Source organism: Sparus aurata, chromosome 15, assembly GCF_900880675.1.
Source record: "Sparus aurata chromosome 15, fSpaAur1.1, whole genome shotgun sequence".
NCBI classification, from domain to species: Eukaryota; Metazoa; Chordata; class Actinopteri; order Spariformes; family Sparidae; genus Sparus; species Sparus aurata.
In genome coordinates, this window is record NC_044201.1 from 7,334,418 (window position 1) to 7,357,758 (window position 23,341).

A 23,341-nucleotide genomic window follows, 5' to 3' on the forward strand; every position below is an offset into this window, starting at 1 on the left:
GTTCTGTCCCTGTGAGCCACTAGGGCATGGCTAGAGAAGGTAAAAGGATAGCATCATTACACGGTGTAAAGTCTTATGATTCACTACCCTTTTTGTAGTTCCTCTATAACAGTATGTGATTAGTCATTCCTTGTTTTCTCTCTACCCGCATAGGATATAATAGGACAAAATCATGACTGGAATAAAGTAATAATAATTCATTAACGGAATCAACAACAAAGATTTGCTTTCAAACTGTGAACTTTGTTTGATGTGATGCAGTAAATTTCAAGAACAGAGCAAGGGCACACAGTAAATATAGCATACAGATTTTATGGGATGATACAATGTAAACCTACTTCGGCTTGATGAATATTTGTAGCATAAGTAACATTTTATTTCACCAAGAGATGATACGTTAACTTGCAAAACAGGTGATTTATGCTTAATTTAGTATATGGGTGCAACAACTGGAATATCTTATCAAATCTTCATTCTGAATGACCACAATGTCAAAAACTTTGACAGCATCTCCGTACTATTAAAATATCATTTCAAAATATACATATTTATAAGAAATAAATACATTTAGTCATACAGTCATCACAGCAGAGCATTTTGACTGGTTGGAACAACACCAGTCCTTTTCATGGTAACGGGCATACAGTATGTTAATATACATTACAGGTGAAACAGTATATAGTATGCACACAACATAGCAGGTTATAACTTCCTCTCTTCATTCTTATGATTGTAGGATAATTTGTGGAATTGATGCAGAGCTGTGTTTACACAGTGGAACATTTTTTCTTCTCAAGTGTGCCATCAAGGACGTTTTTATTCTTGTAATTTCCGTTCCAGCTCTGTGAAAACCTTTGCGTTGATTTCATCCACTTCATCTTCCACCTGGGCAAAAAAAGCAATTTGACAGAATGTAAAATGTGACATGAACACAAATTTTACTTCCCCTCCAACCATGCCAAACACTCAACTCAGTCTAGCAGCAAGGACATAAAGTGTATACTGAAATATTGTTAATTATCTTATCTTCATTTCAATCTTTTATTCAGCTCTACTTGCCAAAGTTGGAAGACTGCACCCACAGATTGACAATATAATGTGTGGTTTAATTCCTCATCTTTTATGTAAATAAAAAAAATAAATAAATAAGAAATTACAGCATATTTTACAGTATACGAGTATTCATACAGCTCCTTCTGGAACTAATCCCAGACGGAAAACACAAATCTCTGCTCATCAAAGAAAACAACTTCTACAAGAAAACAGATCTTGATAATCACCTGTTCCACCTGCTCTACTTCTGGGATATAAAACTGCATCATGTTCTGAATGCCATTCTTTAGAGTAACTGTTGAGCTGGGACACCCTGTGCAGGAACCAACCAGCTTCAGCTTGACTGTGCCATCCTCAAACCCCTTAAAGATGACATCGCCTCCATCCTCCTGCACTGTAGGTCTTGTGAGGGAATGGGACCATATCAATTTATATAGAAAAAAGCAGCACAAAGGACAGACTGATTAAGACTGTTATCACAACACAATTGTCTTTAACAACTAAACTTTTAAACAGTGAGCTATCCCAATTGCAATAGATAACCAAAGGCTTAAATGTATTAACACTGTTATCGATGTCAAAAGTCTTGTACCTGATTCTGGTGTCCAGAAGCTCCTTTATCATGGAAACAATATCATCATCATCTTCAGAATGACCTACAATAGAGAACATGTAGAGTGAGGAGAAATTTTACAATATAGAGTACAGTCAAACAGCTGCTTAACACCAAGATGACTCATGTTGGCGCCGGTTGCATACTCACTGCTTTCATGGTACACAGCCCCTGTTGTTATCGGGTCACCACTCTCAAAGAACCTGTCAATGGCCTCCACAGCATTACGCTTAATGTCTGTCCATTCCACATCTTCATCTGCCTGACATGAAAGCAAAGATCTCACTACAAAGATGTCATAACAACAGAATCACAGAGACAGGCTGTAGAAGTACATTTAGTACTTACTTTAGTGACAGTAATGAAGTCAGGGCCAAAGAACACACTTTTCACTCCTTCGATTTCGAACAGGTTCCTGTGAGAAACATGTTATCATGTTATTGTTACTGTGCTAAAACATCCCAATGACAGAATGTAGTCTGTGGACATGTTAGTTCATTTAGTGATAACAACATCCACTTGTCATGGCTTTTATCAAGCGCGCCACTCATGACTGTACTGTGTTTCACAATGCGGTCATTTGTTTCAAGACAAAATGTATCTGCAAACAAAACATTTTATCTACAAAATGCATTCACAAATAACCTGGCACATCCAATGGTGTAATCTGCAAAGGGTACATCTGTCAGATCTTCTGTAATTAATCTTCTAACAAAAAACTCCACCCGTCAGAAAGTGAGCCCACAACCACAAACAGCTCAATGAAGCTAATAACTATTGTCAAAGATTGTATATGTATATTTTACGCCTTCTATATGTAAATATTGGAGGTACAACAGCATACTTCCCAATCTCCTTCTTTTATGTCTATGAGAAAACTTCTTCTGAGACAGAGTTGGCCTTTAAACAATTATTACACTACGATTTATAAACATGAGGCACACAATGTGCAAACACACTAGAGGAAACACTGTGAAACGCCTCTCAAAATGTGTATCCTATAAAATTAGAACAAGAAGGAGAGCAAAGTAGGCAAACTTGACACACAACCTGGCTAATGATGAACATTCAGCTGAGCTTGGAGAGGGAAAGTCAAGCGTCCCGGTTCCTAGAACAGGTTTACCAGGGAGAAACTTCAAGCTCCTGGGGTTTGGAGTGTCTTGAGTCTGGATAGACAGATGTCTTACTGAAAGATATAAAAAACAAATTTTTTTGTGAAGTTTCATGTTTATTTTTTGTTGGCTACAAGACAGTATCACTAAGACATGTTTTAGCAGTACATGACTGAGAGTGGGCTAAAGTAGAAAGGTGTCCAAATACTGTATTGGTTTCTCACTTGAGAAGTGTGTGGTTCCCGTGCCGGGCTGAGGCTGAACATTTCTGAAGCTCCGGGTCGTGCACTGTGAGTGGTATGAGCTGTCTGGAAACCTTAAAACATAACAAACATAAAACATAAAACCATATCTGTCAGTTAACACTGGACTAAGACTCATTAATTACTTTAGGCAGGATGAAATAGTAAGGAAAAGTTAATGGATGAAAGCAGCTGTTAACTTTAGCAGTCAGGTCAGTGTATACATTTAAAAGCCTTCTAGCTGGTCATGTTATTCAAGGACTCTAGCATTTTACACAACAAAGTTTATATGCTGCTTGAAAAAAGTAAGGGAACACTTAATTGTCACAGTATAACACCAAGTCAGTTAAGCTGCAGGGATATCAATCAGCCATATCTATAACTTGGATCAACCTGATAAAGGAAGAAACTTTGAATTAGACAGATGTGAATTCAGTTATATCAATAGAAACAAAAGAGTGGTAGAGGAGTGGCTACGAATGTAGACAAAAACCTGAATTGTATATTATTCGAATGTACAACAAGGGGGGTGGACAACTTATTAGACAGTATAACAATTGAAATCTGCATAGAGAAAAACAAAAGTATAAGGGTATCAGGGTCTAGTATCGGATCTTTCAGCGACTGGATGGAGGAAATGTTTTTTTCAAAAATAAGTCGCAAAGTACGTCATTTGTTGGGATTTCAATATTGATCTGCTGAATTCAAATAAACAAGACATGACTGAAGAATTAATCGACACAATGTACAGTATGAGTCTATTTCCAAAAATTACAAGTAGAGTAACATCCCACTGGTACTTTAACAGATAACATATTCACTAATGACTTAGAAAACCGTACGATATTAATCAACGATATCAGTGACCATCTACGAGTTTTTACAGTCTATGACATTAAACACAAGAAAGATCACCCCAACAAGAAACCAGAATACAGACGAATGAGGACAGGGGAATCGGTGAACACACTAAAATACAATATACTGGCACAAAATTGGGAAATATTATATAAGGAATATTACATTGACAGTGCATATGAAGGATTGTTAAGAATATTCAGATCATTATATGATTGAAATTGTCAACTAAAGCAATATTGCAGAAAACATAAATATAGAGATCACCCATGGATCACCAGGGATTACAAAATGCCAATAAGAACGAAACATATAAGAACAAGTTAACTAATATTATAAAGATACTATGAGACAAGGGGATTTACAGGACAGCAGCTAGTTCTTGACACTGTGTGGGTCATACACACTAGACTTAAAAAAAAAAAAAAAATCTGTTCAAAAGATGTCAGGGAAGAAGCAGACAGTTTGTCTGAATTTTTCTTGCTTTAACAGATTGTATTACTATTTTCATTTCTCCTTAAGCTTGTCCATTGTGAACAATATGTAAAAATAGCAGGAAACTTTTTTTTAATGTATTAATTGAGGAGGGGAGAGGGGCTGAGACTGAGAGGCAGAGAGCACACAGAGGCCATCAGGGCAGGGAGAGTAACTGGCATGGAGGTGAGCGGCAAATGAGCAAATATTTATGGTCAAGCCCAAAATAACGACCTCTCAACAGTCTCATCCAAATGTACATTTAAAATGATATAGTACCCATAATTTGGCCTCATATGTTTCGCCAGCTACCGAAGTTACTCTGCCCCTCACGCCAAACTTTTGGTGAAAGCGATTTCTAATCCAGCCCTCCATGGGTTAATGATTGTGGTTTCCATTGACCGTTGTCTGGTCATTCTGTTTTCAACAAATTATACAGTGTACATCAGTAAAGATTTTGTATATGAATAATTCGCTCATCCGGATCTGATGTTAGTTAGATGGTCTAACGTTACCGTATTTTGTTGTTGAGCTAGCTAAGGTTAGCAACTAACGTACGTGCTTGGTATCGGTAAATGGACACATAAAATCAAAGATGATATAAAGTGAAAATCTAAACTAACCCTTTCGGTACATCCATTTACACAAGGATGAAAGGGATTATCGAGATAACCCGTTGCCTAGTGTCGCAGTTTGCTAGTCGGCTAATTAGCAAGCTAGCTAGCTAAAAGTACCACCTCAACCGCGCGACGGAATTGATAGTTTCTGCTTCCCACAAGCATTATGGCCAGCCGAACCAGCAGTACAACATGTGGTCAAAACTATATGTCAATGTTGTAGAAGTTCAAACCTTAAATGAGCAGTATTTCCTGCCCGTAACAAGTGGCGAAGACCCCATCTCATGTGCGCCGCCATTTTGTTTGTTTTGAAAATGAGGACCTCATGTGGTAGACAGGACGCACTCCCGAACAAGGGTCGGCTCAGTCCAAATATCTTTCTGCTACGACCTGTCTTCGGCTTATTTCCTCCAGCAGACAAATATACATTTTTTGTAAGGGACAAAAAATAAAGACAATAAAGACGTACATGTTCAAGATTAAAAATAGTATTGTTTTTGAATGCACAGTCACTGCATTATTGATTTAACAAATAGCCATAATTACTAATATGGGTCATTCTACGAAAACGTGCCATTTTGTGTCCCTGACACAAAATCTACCCCATTAAGCTGTATTAACATCAAAATATGTAAAAATGTAGTTGGTATGATATGGTAAGCAAACCATCTTCATTTTAAAAATGTATACATTGATATATTTTTTTTTAATTTTAGAGATTTTTGTATTGTATATCTTTTAAACATGGTAAAAATGGCTTGTCCCTCGGTAACGTTTTTCTATTACAACAGGCTTTTAAAGAGGATAAAACCAAATTATGTGAGAAAAACTTTAATTTATGAAAAGCCTCAATTGTTAGTTTACCTATGATGCATGTATTTTATTCTTTACCTTTTTGGAATATTGAAAAAAAATAACATTTTACTACCGTCCCTACGTTTTACGTCAAATGCGTTACTTTGGATAAACACGTGCCATCAGGGACAATGAACATCCCAGAAGTGAATAATTTTCAGGTAGTGACATCATCTGCCTTGTGGAAGGTGCCAGACAAGTCAGTGCTCCTCTCCTTTAATGACTTTCATTGAGTTGTGTTTAGTTTGACTGAAGGGGGCGATCATAGTGTGTCAACCCGCATTACCATATCATGTATTAAAAAGTTAAAATGTCTTAATTAGAATGTACATATAAACAAGCATTTTAGCCTCTCTAGAATGCACACCATGTGCACCATGTGGTGTCATGGTGTGAACCACACGGCTAGGAATGGCTGCCAAAAACATATTTCGTCTGACCTGTTACTGTCAAACCTGTTACTATTAACCCTTTCCCTGCCATGTCCCAATATTTATTGTGTCCAAAACCAGAATTAATTGTACAATACATCATTAATAATATCACTTTATTATATTGATAATAGTATTATATTATTATTAATACTTCAAATACTTATTTGATACAATTTGGTGTCTGTAAAGCGATTAACAAAACACACATGTGCATGGTGATTATTTTAGGAAAATAAATAAATAAATATAAGATAGCCTGAGATGGCACCACATATTTTTCTGACAGGTAAGGGTCTACTCAAACCAAATAAGTCCTTAAACACAATAAAAATAATACTTTGAGAATCTTATTTTCTGAATGGAAAATGGCACCTTGTCGTAGAATGACCAATATATTCTTATACATTCCAAAAAATAAAAAATAAAATAATAGAATAGAATTACTTTAATGAAATAAAATCAAAATATAAAAATAAAAGCATATTTCCATGCCTCAGGTGTTGTTATTCCTCATAATAATGTTTGAAACATGACAGCAGTGGTGGCAGGTGTAATCAGATTGTTAGTAGTACAACAGTACTAATACCTGCATTCAAAAATTTTATTGCGCCATATTTTACACAGGTGTAAGCTAAATCTGCAAATTACCTGGTAATTATAGCTGTTGAATAAATAGAGTGGAGTGGGAAAATACAATATTCAGCCGAAATATAAAGAAGCATTAAATAGAAATAGTAAACTTAAAGTACGTCAAACTTTTTTATTATCTGAGTCACTCTACAAGAACAATAAAGAAATGTTACCTAACACATTCTCATCATTCCTTCAGTGTCAGTCCCACGGACACACTGTTTTGTTCTCCAGCCGGATATGTATCTGTTAGACTGTATGTATGTATGTCTGTGTGTGTGGACGTCACATACACAACTGAACACACAACTGTTGGAGGAGTTCATAACTCCAATCAGTTTGTAGTGAATAACACTCTGCAGCGTCTCCTTTCAGATAGAACCAAAAGCTGAGTGTGTTGGACATAAAACAAACAATGTGACAGCGTCAAGACGGCCAACCCCGTGTTTCCCAACATTTGTTCTGACAGGGCAAGGTGGTGCTCAAAAGGAGTGGCAGGAATACACAGACTCTCACATAAGAGCGGGGCTGTACTCCGGATGGTGGAACACCTTAACCAACTGAAACTAAGGACTTATTGAAGAACCTGAACTCCACTTTCATATAGGGTTAGGACTTTATGTCTTTGTTCTAGTACCAGTCTTGCTATGTAGGTTTGAAGCTCACTCCACGAGAAATCTCTTGACTGCTTCTGTCTACTCTCTACTTTTGAGTCTTTTGAGCACTTCTGGATTTAAGGAATTCCTGTTTTTAATTTGTTTCTCATCCTCTTCACCACCAGGACATGCTGCTGTGGATTATCTTCCCCATCTCCCTCTCTCTGGTGTCCTTCATTGGAACGTGGGCTGTGTAAGTTTCCCAGGAATTCACGCCTTCTGTTTCTTCTTTGAAACTGTTAGAACAACAACTTCTATTTTGCTTCTGTCTGTGCCTGTCGTACAAATGCCAAGATTACATTAGTTTTACACATTGTGATGTCAGTGACACATCAGGATTATCAGTAACTGTATTTGATAAGTATTTTCATGGCTACAGGCACTAAAATTCCAGTGACACTTGGCCTTGAACAGGAAGTGGTAAGATAGCATTACATTATGTTTGCCCAGGCCGGTTTTTCACACACTCTCATTAACAAACTCTGGCGCTAATTATGTATAAACTGCGACGGGTGTAAATGGAAGTCTACTGCGGAGCACCATTGAACTCAAATGCGTGACAAAACTTGCCTTCTAACGGCATAAATACTTCCCATAAAATAGCATCAGCCTTGAAGTATGTGATCGAGCCTGCTTTGCGTGACGCAAGGCGTGGCCACCAGACTTTCAAGAAATGCCGAGAGACGTTATTGATTAAGAATTTCATGCTGGTTATCGTTAAACTGTTGTGTTTGTTCCCCGTTCCAATTTGTGAAGATCTTGTTACAAGGTATTTTATTTCTTAATATACAGCATAGGGTTGCATAACAAAATAAGAGCTAGTTCCTTCATTGTACACTTACTGACATATGCAGTACAACATATATTTATCTACATCTGTTTCATGAAGTAATTTGCTCAACTGCAGTCAGGTGTTGTTGTTCCTTTTCCATGCCAGACATATTTGTGGTGATTTCATTGATGAATCAAAGTTTATTTCTGTCATAGTTTGTTTTTTTGTTAGAGTATATATTAAACATCACAGAAATCCTCATAGATTGGTTCGGTCAACAGGAATGGGATTAAACTTTCTATTGCGAATTCTTTCAAAATCAAGATTGAGCCCAATTATTAAAGCAGCAATATGTAACCTTTTGAATTCAAAATTACAGCTTTGAAATCGTTTTGATGGTACAGTATCTTGTAATAGGGTGAATGGTGTCTCTGTCTCAGCCACTCCACCCCCCATCACTTGTTGTTCTCACTGTAACTCCAGTGAGAGGGGAGGATCACAGCGCTACATACATGTTTACTTCAACATACAAGCGCACAACACATGACATTGTTATGATGTAATGAGCTTTATTTGTAGTTAGCACCTACATAACGTCTGACAAATTGTTACAGACATGGAGTTTGTATTTACAACAGTGGTGTTGCACTCAAAAACAGGGCAGGGGCGCTAAATTTCTCCATAATGTTGCTTTAAAATGGTGTTCCTTGTATTTTTTTGTTTCTAGATATGGCCTGGCCTTCTCCAACGGTCATGTATGCTCTCTCAGTGACTGGTAAGTTGTGTCTCATTATTGTAAATCAAGGCAGGAGCCTGATGGAAAAGTGGGCCCAAAAGATGTTATACTAGAATATTACTATAATTGAAAAAACTATCATGTAAATCACTGTTTTTGCTGTTTTATTTTTTTCTGAGGAAAAAGTACTCATGTTAAACATGTTTGATCCCTAATTATTTTTTTTTTTTTTTATCACAATCTGAGCAAACAGAATGATACTTTGTGCAAGAAGCCAGTCAGTTAAGGGAATTTGAGAATCAATTCCTCTTTTGCAACTTTACATTGCAGTACAATACAATTAGTCCTTGCTTGTGGCCCATGGCTCACTCTTAAAATAAAGTGTGAGCACCCCTGTTGTAGGTAGGTGACCATCAGCATTTAGATGTCAAAGAACCTCGTTCATTTGTTTTTCAGGGGGCCTGTCAATTCCTGCAGAGGGAATCACTCCACCGCATGTTGCATGGTTCCCACTATAAGGTGAGAACGCAGTCACTTAATTTCACTTTTCACTTTTTCTCTCAATGAGTGAGGCAAAATTAATTTAACATATTGTGTTTTTTTCCAGCTCAAGTGGAACTCTGGCACCAGAAAACTCCCTCTTTACAGCCTCGATCAATGCTGGATCCTTTCTGTGTGAGTTAAATGACTAAAGGCCGACCGCATTGTACATATACACAGTGATATACTGTATGTTATAACAACTGCAATCTCCTCTTTAGTTCTGCTCTTCTGTATATTTCACCATGCCCATATCATGGAGAGACACGCATGTCATTCGATGCTCAGCAAGATTGCCCTGATCTTTGGTGTGGTGGCGGCCATGGGGGCGTTTGCTGCTGGAAACTGCAATGTAAGTAGTGCACCAATTAATCTTGCAGAGCAGTGAGCTGACAGGACTTTGTCATACAATGTTGACAATATAGCTTAACAGCTTCGATTTGCAGCTGCGGTGATCGAGCAAACAAAGGCGGGTTACTATTTGTTTGATGTCCTCTGTAATGATTTAGAGCACAAGCAAAGCTGGTTCACCTCCTCCACAGTATTTAACATGAGATGGTTCACTTTCAAGTAAATTATACAATTTGTATTGACTTAAGATTAAAAATAACTGTTATAAGGACCCGCTGTTGAAAAAGTATCCATCTCCACATACCAGTCAAGCAGCTGTTTCTGTTTCTCTGCCCTGATTGCAACCATTTATTCATCTTGAATCTCCCGACTGTCCTCCGCAGCCACATCACCTGTCCCTCCTTCACTACCTGGGAGCTGCCATCAGTTTCATGTGCATCTGCTTCTACACCGTCCTGCTCACTGCGCTGACCGGGAAGTGTGTGCTGACGGGGTACGAGAGGGTCCTCTACCCACTTCGCATCGTCTCCACTGTGAGTCAAACCATCGTCACCATCTGCTGTATCCTTCCATAAAGCTAGATGAACTGTGTTTTTGTTCGGCTGTTAGTCTTACAAAACTCTATATACCAGGTAATATATAACTATATCTGAGGGGAATTTTGCGAAAGGTTATGACGACAGGTGTGCACTGTGTTGTGGGATGACTGGTAATAAACTTGGTGGGATTCACTTGTTGTCGCAGGGAACATTTCAAACATTTACTTCAGCAGTGACGTCTGAGAGTCACTCTCCAGCTGCTACAGCACTACAGTCCCCGCCTGTCACATTTAGATCCGGTCTGCTGCTCTGTTTACAAAGTGGGACCGGCAACAACAGGCCACGTGACAGCAGCAGATATGAATTAATGGAACTTTTCAGCTACCTCAGTCTTTAACTGTGACTTCTTGTAAACATTCTGCTTCACATCTAGGAGCTGCGAGGTGAAACAACATGTATGCTGTAGTGGAGCAGATTAGGGTTAAATATCAGGCTCAAAGGGTCCTTGGCACAAGTTAGTGATGCACACCTCAAATCCAATGTGAATACAAAATGTTGTATGCACACTGGCCTTACTCATGCAATGATGTGAGTTTAAACAAATGACAGGATGATAAGCCGGCACCCTTTAGTCCATGCTTCCTTGAGAAGTAAAAGTAAATGCAAAAAAGTACTTTTCATCACAAATGGGTGCATAATGTGGATAAATATTATAATCAAAATATAAAAATGTAATCAAAGTAAAAATTATCTTTCTGGAGACAGACAGTTGATTGTCAAGTGTCATTCCCAAGTCGATTCCCTTTGCCTGACTACATGCAGACACACATGTAGATCTTAAAAGTCTATTTTGTGATTTGATACATTTCTAATGTCTTACTGTCATGAAAGTGATCAGACTGCCACCAACTCCTCCGAGCGTCCTTAACCCGAGACCCTTCAGATACCGTCTTGTTTGCCCAGGACGACTACTTTTACAGCCACCTGTCTGCTGTATTTGAGTGGATGCTCAGCGTGAACCTGGAGCTGTTCGAGCTCAGCTACGCCGTGGAGTTCTGCTTCTTCTCCTCCTTCATGATTTCAAACCTGCTGAGCAAACGTGACGAAGAAAAGCCTTTGATGATGTCCTGATATGAGGCTGCCAGGGTCCAGCTGAAGCACAGGAGCAGTGAAGATGGACTGAGTAAGACATCTGTCAGGACAGTGGCTGGATCATGGCCGGAGGACCAATAGCTTTCTTTCATTACTGATGCTGGGATGGAGTTATGTGTATCCATTTATGTATTATAACCACTTTTCTAGCCCTTACTGTAAATACTTTGATTTTCTTTACTGGGCGTTTACGTTCCTTAGGTAAAAAAAATGGATAAATCCTTATTTATTGACACAAACTAGATTGTACAGAAAAAGAACAAAACATATCAGCTGTATTATATAATTGTGCAATTTGCTGCTCTGCCAAAAGAACAATGAACCCGAGGTGTCCAGTACCCCTTATTTATGTGAATAAGTGTTTTGTGAAATTACTTTATAAGTCGTTAAAAAGGACCAAAGGACATGAACATTTCCAGCACAGAAATACAAAAGCACATGTGTAAAGCTTTGGCACTATTAAAAATCATAAGCACTGTACACTGAGAGGCTCTGTCATTCCGCTGATTCACTCATATGGCTTTAAAGCTCTCTGAGAAGGGTGGAGGAAGTTGCAATTCAGCCCCAGACATTTTTAAGTCCCTGTGATGTCACAAGATCCTGTTTGACTGGGTGATTCACACTGAGGTACAGTCAGGCAAGCTTCTTTTGACATTCTGATAATGGAAAAATAACAAAGACGTCAACACCTCAGGAGGCTGAGTTACAATCCAGAAGTGCAGCATTTGGAACAAACTGTACTGTACTGTACTGTGGGTGTTGTACCTGGTCTTTCAAAGTTTTGAGGTGTGGCGTCTGTAAGAGTTTCAGTGTGTGTGACAGGACAAACTACAGTGATGTTTTCTGAATGTAGTTCCCCCTTTTTACAGAAATTTAAAAGACCTGAAGGTATTTTTTTCTGTCGTCTGATGTGAAATACAGCATTTGTTTGGGTTATTTATTTCAGTTGAAATGCACGCATTTCTGCTCTTTTTTCTCTTTTTTAACCATCGGTTGGAAGTGGTTAGGATTTGGTTGGAAAAATGTGATGTCACGTATCTTAATGCAGATAGTCAGAGTGAAACAGGAACACCTCATTTAAAATCTCGCGGCCATTTGTAACAACTAATAGCTTTATCAAGACCTTTAGAGCCTTTATCCACAGTATATTGTGTGGCTCGTTTCAAAGGTTTAAAAGGCATTTCTTTACAAAAAATTATTATTATTATAAAATATTTTTCTGTAAATGAATAGATTAAATCTCTATACAGTCGCAAATCTGCATTCTTATTTAAAGATCTTGTTGAACATGATTGAGATTCACAACATTATCCTGATAATTATCAAAATCACAGGTGTCACCTACATCAGGGATGCCGGTGATACGTCCCCACCAGTTTTCTCAATTGGTCAGTTTTGTTTCCATCCCTTTTCAGTGCATACGTGGTTTAAATGTTCAGCCAAATACCTTGTACCAAGAAGTGTTGGCTAACAAATGAGAACGCTTCACTCCACAGCTGAAACTTACTGTTGCTGATTCTGGTGCGAAATATGACACAACCCATAATATATACAGCAGCCTATACTAAGGCTAAGTAACAGCCTACAACATGTGAAGGACAACTATTATTCAACCTTGGATAGTAGATCAGCATACTGTATACACTAATATACAGTATATTATTACAATACAGTAATAATGTATATAAACATATAATTATATGATCTAGCAATGAGGTTGCCTAAAATGTAATGTTAAAGACTGTTTAAAGTTTAGATAACTTGTGAAAAATTCTTTAAACTTAAAACTTTAAATAGGAAGTGCTCTGTCTGGATACAATGTGCAAGCCGAGCCTTCTGCCATGGTGACAGGCGAGGCACGACTGAAAATAAATCAGGAAACCAATCTAGGACTGTACGTCAGCAAGCTTGACAGCCTGTTGAAGTCATTTATGTGAAGATTTTCATGGTTATTCCGATAATCACAATTTACCACCATCAACTTGATCTTTTTTATCAAACCGTCCCTACTCAAGTTTTGCAGAAAAATCCTTAAATTAAATTAAGTTAACAGGCGCTGTAAAGGAGCCATAATTGACAATATGTACAACAATGTGACGATGTCAGATAGTAAAGTTTAAACTACAGAGGACTAAGAACTCAATGTGTGACTCTCTGGAGCTTTAGAGCGAGTTTCAGTTCACAGTTGAACTGTCAAGTTTCAGGTTTCGGTTCATTTCATCGCCCACAGCAAGCAGCAGCACACTACCTGCCCGGCACTAACAGCAGAAATGTGCTGGACACAAACAGGAAGCTGAGTGAATGATTAGGTTGCTCAGTGATGTGTGAATAAATTACCATTTCCAAACAAGTTAGTCATTAAAGAAAAATCAGTTATTAGAGGCTTATATTCCATGATTCCCTGCTACACCTCAGACACTGTGGATCCACGCATTTTTACACAAAACAAGACAACAAGGTTCTGGTTTTAATGCAAAGCACTTAACCTTTACTTGAAAGAAGGTAATATACATCCTGGAATTACAGATAATAAAGATACATTATGAGCAAAATCATTTCACAATGAATATCATCTTTCCTTTGCATCAACCAAGAGAGGAGTGTGACATTATCTACAGTTTGTGTTAGGAAGAAGACAGTGAAAAGCACACCTAATTCTGTCAGCATCTTTACTGTATGGTACACTGTAAAAAATGTCATCTATATGCAGTAGTCCACATTGTTAACTTTAATAACAAAAAAGAGAAGAAAAAAAATAACAATTTGAAAAAAAAAACACAAGTTTCATGGTTGTCTTTCAACTAAGAAGTTCAACTGCAATGCATACATTATAAATAAATGTAAGGGGAAGAAAAAAGGTTCATAAGGTACTACAAGCAATATTCCACAATTCCAGCATCGCTGAAACGACGAGTGGCCTTAAATCCAAACCCTACATGTTGGGGTGCGGCCACGGCTTTCACACACCTTTAAAGATACTGTAGATACTTCATGCTTAACACTTGTGGATAAATCAAGTTAAAATTGCCCTTAAAATTTGTTCTGTCAAACAATAAGTTGCCTAGCATCTTTTCCTGTGAGGTGAGAAACACTTTCTGTAAAGGAGTGAGAACTCGGCATGAGAAAAAAACACAAGGCTGAATAGTTAATTTTCTTTTTCAACTCCAAGCCATTTATTACTGAAAAAAAGCTCTTTCTTAGCTAAGCTAGGGGAGGTCACCGGTATTAATCACAGAAATCTTCAACTCTAAAAGTAAATCATTTGTGTTCTCTTGCTCACGTCTGACATCTTGAGCCAAATACTCTTCTCCTTTTTCTCCCTATGTGTTAATAATTTCTCACGTTGGGGGGAGCTCCAACTGTACACACTATGAACAAATCTGTCTTTAATAAAAGGAAAAGACACTACAATAGTTGACAACTCAAAAATTATTATTGTGATGATGCGGTTTGGTAATTGTTTAAATCTACAGCGACTTGAGGGGGAGGGGGGTTCAAACGGAGTACATGTTCTTGGTGGTGGATCCGCTCTTGCTGGATGTGTCGTCGTGTGACTGGTAGCCGATCATGGCTTTGGTGGGGATGTTCAGGCGCTCTTTATAATTTTGCCTGTGGAAAGACAAGATGTTCAGTGTTATGTGAGGACTGACACTAACTCAGTGTCACCATCTAGTGGTTGGCTACAGATAACACATCTATGAATCTTTCACTTTGCACCATTTCCTACCCACAAGGTGACTTTTCAACTTACCCTATCGTCATAATGGCGTCCCTGTTTTGGCAGTTGCTTGTCCAGATGGCTATTTTGTCACCTTTGGGTCTGACGTTGACCACGGCTCCACACACATCTTCGCTTGCCTCATCGAACGACTCACCGACTAAACACAAGAGCTGCAAAATACACACAATTTCACACTGTATGAGTCGCATTGTTCCTTTTATTATGAATCACAACATGAAGATAGAGGCTCTGCTAGAGTCAAGTTTCCACCTGAAGCACCACGAGCTTTTGGTCCTAGGACCTACTTTGCAAGGAACTAAAATGCTGCTTCAGCTCCTTGTTGTCTGCGTTTCCACCACAGTTAAAAGGCCCATGAAGAGTGGACAAATTAGTCCACTGATGTATGAAAAACAATGATCACTTCTAGGTGTTTCTCCATAACAACAATGGCCAATCTGTCCGTATGTGTTTTTCAGGGTTTCTTCACTCTGTCTATTGTCAAATTTCAGAACTTGAAAATACCACATTTAATTTAAATCATTTGCAGGTTTTTTCTGTAACTCCAAGTTGATGTGTTGAAGCACAACGAAAATAAATACATAAAAAAACAAAGTGATTGCTTCTGCAGATTTTTATAAATGGCGGCAGGAATAAAATGCTGCAAATATCCACAATTGAGAAATATGCAATGCTGCATTCCTTCTGGGGGATAAAATAATGACCCAAGTACGTAATTTAGACCCTGATTGCTATAGTCGATACGCACTGGGATCCTTATGATAGAAACACTGCTCATGAGATCTGCCAGGGGGCCCCTTTCAAGCGCTATCTTACCGTCTCCATCCAGAAGCGGTCAAGGTCGTTGTGTCTCTGTTGTTTATTGAGAGTCATCAGCCATCGACCCCCCAGCTTGTTCCTGTCGTCCTCCCACATCGGCTTGATCCCATCCTGACACATAAAGTGAAATAAAAAACGTCATTATTAAAAATGAGCTAATTCAAACAGTGTCTTGACACTGTAGAACTATCATCAAAAGTCAAATGTTTAACTGATGCTCAAATTATTCAAAATGTACATGCTGCAACATCCTAATGGATGACAAGGAAAACAACTGTATTCTATTAATAAAAATAAAACATTAAAAAACCGCCTTACCTTAAATAAACAATAATCACAGCCAAAGCCAAGTTTGCTTGGTTGCTGTATGTGGTTGTATAATCTGTAAGAAACAAAGACGTGTTGACATGAACAAAACAAGCTTCATCTGCCACGGTTCAGATTAATGGTACAGTGAAGAATTCTACATTAATTCAAAACTGATAAGAACCTTTATATTGAAACCATTTTTGCACAGGCAGCTCAATCTGTACATGCTGTTGTTTCAGTCATTTTTCTGTCAAAACTGTTTTCCTTACAACATAATCCGTCATATGCAGAGAAGACCGCGTATAGAGCGGCTGTAGCTCAGGAGGTAGAGCGGGTTGTCTAGTAATTGAAAGGTGGCTGGTTTGAATCCTGTCTCCCATGTCCAAATAGCTCTAAGTATGATACTTAACCCCAACTTGCACCTAATAAAAGCTGACACCTTGGATGGCAGCCTCTCATCAGTGTATGAATGTAAAAGAATCTATAAATTATATTGGACAAGAGCGTCTGCTAAATGCCCTACAATGTAAAATGAATTGCAGGCACATAAAATGATTAATGTGGAGACAGAGGGAATTATAAGCATAAAGAAAAAGTTTTTGCCCCTGTAGGTTTAATATAGCTGTACACCAACAGCAATCCATCAGTCAATATTTGCCTGTCAACTAAGAGCAAATAAGATGACAATCACCAACGGTCGATCTTTATCTGATGTATCGCAACAATTTGCACTGGTGCGTTCACGAGCTTGTGGCTGCCATCAGATTGTAAGGCATGTATAACAGGCTAAAAATGCTTTTGATGCATTTACTTTTTGGGAAAAATAAACGTTTTTAAGTGAAAGACGGTTATATTAATGGTCAGCTCATACATTTGTATGATCATCTTTGCCATCCTTTAAACACTGTGTACTGAAGGGCTGAATGACTTTAAAGAAAATGTCCTGATATGAAGATTCGTTGTTTGCCCGACACAAAATGGGGAATAATAACAACCAAGACAAATAACAACAGAAAACATTGGTGTGGGCAACCGGTCAAATTATTTGTTTTTAAACATCAGCAATCGGCCTAGAACTTCACAACCGGTACGTCTAAATACCACTCTTTGTCATTATTTGAATCGCTCTACTTAAACTCCTTATACGGTCACAAATCATAATTACATTACAGGATTAGCTGAGAACACTTACGCCCAAAAGTCCTCCACTGTGTCAAACTTGGAGATGAGACGCAGGTTCTCTGTCCAGCTTTTGCTCTTGTCGTTTTTGAAATACCACAGGGCCCATCTGAGAGAGAGAGAGTAGAAAAGACAATAAATAAAACACTGTATTCATAGGACTGTGGAGACATGACTTCCGTAGACTGACAAAGGCTTACAATTATTTTTTTAATAGAAAATGGCAAAAATATTTCTGATAAGTCTCAGTAGAATGAGGAAATGTCTATAAAGGCATTCACTGTAAGTGCTATTGTATGAAACACAAAATACCCTTAAGCCCCAGTCTTAATAACATAGATATGCTCCCCATTTCACAATAGAACACCACAGCTTGTTACAAAGGCATGCATATCAATGCAAAGTACAGAGTACGCCGGCCATCATCAGCACTACAAACGCAGCCTTTGTTAATGATGGGTGCTGTTATTCTTCCATCTGTTCCCAGGAGGGCGAGCAGGGGAGGGCTGAGGGCAGCGAGAGGACGTCGGCTGAACCCTGTGCCCCAACTACAACAGTTACTAACCAACAAACCCCACCCATATGTCATAAACATAGGTGTAAACACAATAAACAAAGCACATGAGGATGAAACTGTACTCGCACCATGTGGAAATTCCACCGATTATTACACAACACTGGTGGAGTGACGGCGCACAGGCGTGTCAGCTGAGGACACAGTTTGTTTACAGCAGACAGTAGGTCAAGTTGATGATGGATTTATCAAGGGCCATGCTCCTTAGAAGTCACTAAATTCTGTCTGATATGACATGGACCAGGTCATTAAGACTTGAAAATCCTAATCCAGCTAACCCGTTTCCTCAGGCGTGGGTGGTAGAGTATTGCCAAACACAGGTGTAGCTATCTTGGCTAACTGCAGGTTTGGAAACACAGGAAGCACTAATGAGAGAGACTTAAGAGCGGCTCAAAGAGGCAGTCAATGTATGTTTGTAGTGGCTGCAACATTTACTGAATGTGGTATGAGGACTATTTCTAATGACTAAAAGAATTTGGCACTTAGTGCAATTTCAATATCCTGATCTATAGCCTTTAAACTATTAGCATTATGTTTCAAATATATCAGCAGTCCTATTGGACAAGACTGTAAAAGGAAAGGGGGTAAATTTAGACCTATAGGATATGACTATGCAGGGATGGAGGGAGGGTTTTACATAAGTGTAATCATAATATCTTGGGCTGGACTCAAGTGGGTTCAGTGTTGTCTTTATAATCATCATAACTAAAATATCTGTCTATATATGCCAATATATAACAATAATTTGAAGTAATTATGCTGACTGTATTGTCTTCTTAAAGACTAACTTTTACAGTGATTTTATTGATCGTAAAAGTCATGTCTAGAAAAAAAAAAAATCAGGAGAGCAGTTGTATGAAGGACATTGGAGTTTTTACATTTTTAGCCCTTTTGCTAGACTGTACACTAACAGAAAACTCTCCAAGCGTTTTCAGAAACTGAATTTGTTTCATCAACCTTTCGGCAGCTGTCGTTTCCCTTTATTTCGGAACCATATGAAAATTATGTTGCATGACTTGAAACTCAAAGGTGATCATCGTGCCTGCTTCTGTTACAGTTGGGTAATAGAGATGTGCAGCCTGTTCTAATCCATCTGTACCTCACCTTCACCAAGTCTTGACAGAAATGAAAGCAGGCGTGATATTAATACCATTGCGTTGCCTGTGTCAAGAAAGTTTCAAGTCTCTGCAGGTTCATTATCCCATATTATTAACATCACAACAGGCAACTAAATACATCTACGTTTGTACTGGCTCAGATCACTGAAGTGCTTCTCATTCAATGCTTAATCTTATTGTATCCAATTCAGTCATTCTGCTGCAGAGTAGAATTTTCAGCCGAGTGTGTATGTTGTATTATATTACAATATCAACTAAGGACACGGTTTATTGTGTCCAACTAGCTAAAACTAGTGTGTCTAACCAAGTTCAGGTTAGATTACTTGGTCCTACAGTTATTGAAAACAAACGATATGGCATTTTTGCAATAACATAATCCAATAGATTAAACAAAATGTAATCTAATCGGAATACTTTTGGGTTATTTTCAAATCAAACATTAAAAATCTTGCACCTTATACAACAAAAATGAATGCTGGCTCATAATCTTTTCTTAAACATTTCAAAACTTTTTTTAATGCAAATAAAACGCATTATGCATGATCCAAATATGGATGCTTACAAAATTACTACTGGTACAGACTACAGGTATACTGGGTGTATTCTACAATTGAGCCTGACCAATATATCTGTGAGGCGATATTGCCCTTTCACAGACATATTGTTGATGTATATGGTGACTGATATTCGGCAATGTAAAAATATTTTAAAAATATATATTCTTGGGGTGATTCATAATTATTTAATTCACTGTGGAGTTTACTCTGGTTTGATGACAATCTGGACAACTATGATTTTGTGTTGGGAATGAGACTTTTCTTACAAATAGCACCTTTAAATGTAACACATCCTGCCACCATTACACACGTATCTTTATCACAAATGTTATGTGTATACTGGAAAGAAAATTCCATTTGTAAAAGATGCAATCAAAATATAATCAATTATTCTTTACAGGGTAATTATTATCCAATTACATCTCACTTTAAATGTGCTTGGGGAGTAACCTCTTGGTTATTTTGTAATCTGATTATCTAAGAGTTACTAACCAACTCTGATGAAGAAAATAACGTTCCGTTTTCGTCCAAACTGTTTAAATGAGAAAGCTGTTTTAACTGTATGATCATTTTGGAGGATGTGGTCTGTTGTACTGGAGAACTGTATGGCATCATACACACAAGTGTTTCAACTCGACACCATTAATAAACTGAAAACCGAGCATGTCTTTGAAAATATTTCATAACACACCAGTGTTACAAAATCCCAATTAATTCACCAAGCCAGGACTTCCCTAAACAGCTGTGAAGCAAGACAGAAGCACCAACACCTTGGCCTTTACATGCGATGTCCGTCATTAATGGTGTTACAGTGGCAGCATCACAATTATTAGTTTAATCATATTTTTTTAAATCAAATCTGAGCACCAGAATGGCAGGATAATGTGGACAACCTTGACCTCTGAGGCTGGGCTGAACAAGCAGAATGGCCTAGAAGTGAGTTACTAAGTGAACTATTCAGCGTTTCCTAAACCGACTGTACAATGCTCCTGAATAGGTCGTCACCACCACAGAACTGTGATAACAGTGCTAAAAGAACAATAGTGAACAATAACTGCAACAGTGGCGTGCAGAGTAGGAAGCAGAAAACTTTATCTGCTGCTCTCAGTTTACATCTAACAATTCAATAACATTTATCTGTAAATTATTTACATGATATTCTTGACTATTTTCTTTGAAAGGGCACACTTCAACAAAGCACAAATATCCACCAGTTGTCACCAAACTGATTTGAACCCTAACCCCTAACCCTCGGGAAGTATGACAATTATATTTACCCTCATGCAAACAGTGTAAGGAGTAAGTCTAAGCACTTGAAGTTAAAATTCCAGGGCGGTAGCATAATTTTAAGGACGGTAAATTAATTAAATGATCTTCGGTCGGGCAAAAAAATTCAAAGGGACGACCTTCCCCGTATGAGACAAAGATGAAACATGCTCTTCAGTGTAAAAAAGCATGTATGCAACCTCTTTTTATTGAATGGTCAGATGTGAAATAAAGATGTTAACACTGACTATTGACTTTATTCTAAAGGGGTTACTATATTAATCTTCAGTCATAATTCCTTTCATTTGTTACAGAACATAGACTATTGTCAACTGAGGGGCCCTCCTCATCAATTATTTTCTTCTAATAATTTGCCTCAGTTATTTCTGTCATGTTTGGACACATTCTTAAGCCTTTTTAGCAGCAGTAGAGCAATATTTCCAAAGGAGATAGATGGTGGTATTCATTGCAAAATGCCATTAAATCTTGGTCAATCATGTTAATGTCTTGCTTATTATAAATGCCATTTACTTGTCAAATTCAATATTTAAACTGGTGTTATCTGTATCTGCACTAATGCCAGAATACTGCAGTGTATGTAAGCAGGAGCACATTTCCAATTTCCAAACGCAGCAGCTGTTTTATTCTCACCTGTTTTGCAAGGGGTGCTTGATGTACTGCTCAGGATTTGCAACGACTTGGCTGTCGGTCGGTTGATCTTCAGTTTCAGCTGCTTTCTGCAGAGAGAGACGCACAACTACACATTAGTTACCATCTCAGCATGCAAAATGCAAAAGATCTCATTCTGAATATCTACATCGGCTGGATCCCTATCTGTCCATTGATCGGCATCATGCAAGAAGTTTGCACAGCTATGAGGTAGGAGATATATTTATATTTTACCATCCTGTGGTACGAGGCTGAGTCTGGCCACAGCTGTGACAAAAAGCAGTTTAAATGAGGCCAACCTCTGACCTTAAAACCTTCATTGCAAGACAGAGAATTTGGTGACATGGGGTCCAGCAATTCAAAATGCACTGTAACTAATATTACCCATCTGATAGGCCGTTCTATTCATATTTCACCCAATGATTTTTTTAAAAAAAGGATCACTGCCATAACATATAGTAGTAAATAACGCATGGAAAAACCAACAAACATATAAGCTGTCACACTATGAAAATGTAAGTAACGTTAGCCATTTTATCTAGCAGGCTATTAACTTAAATATTAGACAGCAGCATCCAGCTCTACAACATCAACATTTTATACTGTTTTTCGCAACAGCTAACAGAAAACTGCTAGCTTTAGGTTGGTCAAATCACATACAAGATAGACTGATTGGTAAAATATGAGCTAACGTTACAGCTGTGTGAGTTACCATCGCTAGCATTAGTTTTAGCAGACGTGCGAGGCTAGCTACGAGCTAGATACACACGTGTCCGGATTGTCCCAAAAATAACCAATAATATCGTACTGTGAGGATTTAAATGTATCGATAGTTGATTTAAAATCACCAAAAGGTGCCGACTCTAATATCAAAGTAGATTAAAACAATTCAAGGATTGGAGTTTGAATGAACGACGTCCAGCCAGTGAGTCCCCTCCCTGCCAACAAAGTCAGGCACTGCCTTATCCATCACATTGCTGTGCATGCTAACGCTAACTGTGATCCACGCGAACTGACACATCTGCCAGCTCAAACACATCCATTTCCCAAAAATAACGGATGTCGTTTCAAGCAAGCGAGACTGTGCAATAAAGTCGGCACATAAAGTAAAGATGTAGCGACTATTTCCGAGCACATTAGTCGAATTTTTCGGCTATCTCTTGTCTCTCTTACCGGCTCCGATGTCGCCATCTTGACAGTAGAAATGTTCTGCCCGTTCAGCGCTTCTGCGTCACACTCCAACCACTCACACTCCTACGGAAGCCGCCTAGGTCCAGTTAGAGGTGGGTGATTTCAAACCAAAGGGGTATTTTTGATGTTCGTGATGCTTTATAGTGCTGTGTCTGATCAAGTGAAAACAGAAACAACAGTCTACTAGTGTTTATACAGGTATAATTCAAAATATTTTAGTTCTGGAAAAATAGTAAAAAATAGTACTGGAAATTAAATTAATCACACAAGACATCATGGATTCCTG

At 38.1% G+C, this 23,341-nt stretch overlaps 3 protein-coding genes across 4 annotated transcripts; 1 reads left to right on the forward strand and 2 right to left on the reverse strand.

Moving 5' to 3' along the window:
• Positions 1–222: 222 nt before the first annotated feature.
• LOC115597073 (NFU1 iron-sulfur cluster scaffold homolog, mitochondrial) lies at positions 223–5,356 on the reverse strand. Its single transcript, XM_030442661.1, has 8 exons — positions 5,203–5,356; positions 3,003–3,094; positions 2,717–2,852; positions 2,015–2,081; positions 1,817–1,928; positions 1,646–1,709; positions 1,281–1,455; positions 223–885 (listed from the first exon to the last, which is right to left on the reverse strand). The coding sequence occupies exons 1-8, from the start codon at positions 5,265–5,267 to the stop codon at positions 817–819; spliced, it is 780 nt and encodes a 259-aa protein (XP_030298521.1). The 5' UTR covers positions 5,268–5,356; the 3' UTR covers positions 223–816.
• Positions 4,481–12,586, forward strand: LOC115597074 (transmembrane protein 150A). Of its 2 annotated transcripts, XM_030442664.1 has the most exons (9): positions 4,482–4,538; positions 7,358–7,496; positions 7,670–7,737; positions 9,044–9,091; positions 9,509–9,571; positions 9,660–9,727; positions 9,814–9,944; positions 10,327–10,504; positions 11,426–12,586. In XM_030442664.1, exons 3-9 carry the CDS (start codon positions 7,673–7,675, stop codon positions 11,611–11,613), a joined length of 741 nt encoding a protein of 246 aa, XP_030298524.1. In that variant the 5' UTR covers positions 4,482–4,538; positions 7,358–7,496; positions 7,670–7,672; the 3' UTR covers positions 11,614–12,586. The 2 variants fall into 2 exon arrangements, with proteins under 2 accessions (XP_030298523.1, XP_030298524.1); XM_030442663.1 differs by lacking the exon at positions 7,358–7,496 and having other exon boundaries at positions 4,481–4,538.
• A 1,507-nt stretch (positions 12,587–14,093) lies between these two features.
• On the reverse strand, positions 14,094–23,160 carry eif4e1c (eukaryotic translation initiation factor 4E family member 1c). The gene is made up of 7 exons (XM_030442655.1): positions 23,038–23,160; positions 21,847–21,932; positions 17,694–17,789; positions 16,511–16,574; positions 16,190–16,303; positions 15,386–15,525; positions 14,094–15,243 (listed from the first exon to the last, which is right to left on the reverse strand). Exons 1-7 carry the CDS (start codon positions 23,053–23,055, stop codon positions 15,129–15,131), a joined length of 633 nt encoding a protein of 210 aa, XP_030298515.1. The 5' UTR covers positions 23,056–23,160; the 3' UTR covers positions 14,094–15,128.
• Between the last annotated feature and the right edge of the window lie 181 nt (positions 23,161–23,341).

Coding starts and splice junctions, on each gene's coding strand:
- LOC115597074 (XM_030442663.1), top strand. Junction 7,738..9,043: donor TTCATTGGAACGTGGGCTGT/GTAAGTTTCCCA, acceptor TTTTGTTTCTAG/ATATGGCCTGGCCTTCTCCA. Junction 9,092..9,508: donor GTATGCTCTCTCAGTGACTG/GTAAGTTGTGTC, acceptor TTTGTTTTTCAG/GGGGCCTGTCAATTCCTGCA.
- LOC115597073 (XM_030442661.1), bottom strand. CDS start 5,267: ATGGCGGCGCACATGAGATGGGGTCTTCGCCACTTGTTACGGGCAGGA. Junction 2,082..2,716: donor GAATGTTCATCATTAGCCAG/GTTGTGTGTCAA, acceptor TGTTTCTCACAG/GAACCTGTTCGAAATCGAAG. Junction 1,929..2,014: donor ACTTCATTACTGTCACTAAA/GTAAGTACTAAA, acceptor CTTTCATGTCAG/GCAGATGAAGATGTGGAATG.
- eif4e1c (XM_030442655.1), bottom strand. Junction 16,575..17,693: donor ACAGTGGAGGACTTTTGGGC/GTAAGTGTTCTC, acceptor TGTTTCTTACAG/ATTATACAACCACATACAGC. Junction 15,244..15,385: donor GACGCCATTATGACGATAGG/GTAAGTTGAAAA, acceptor GTCTTTCCACAG/GCAAAATTATAAAGAGCGCC.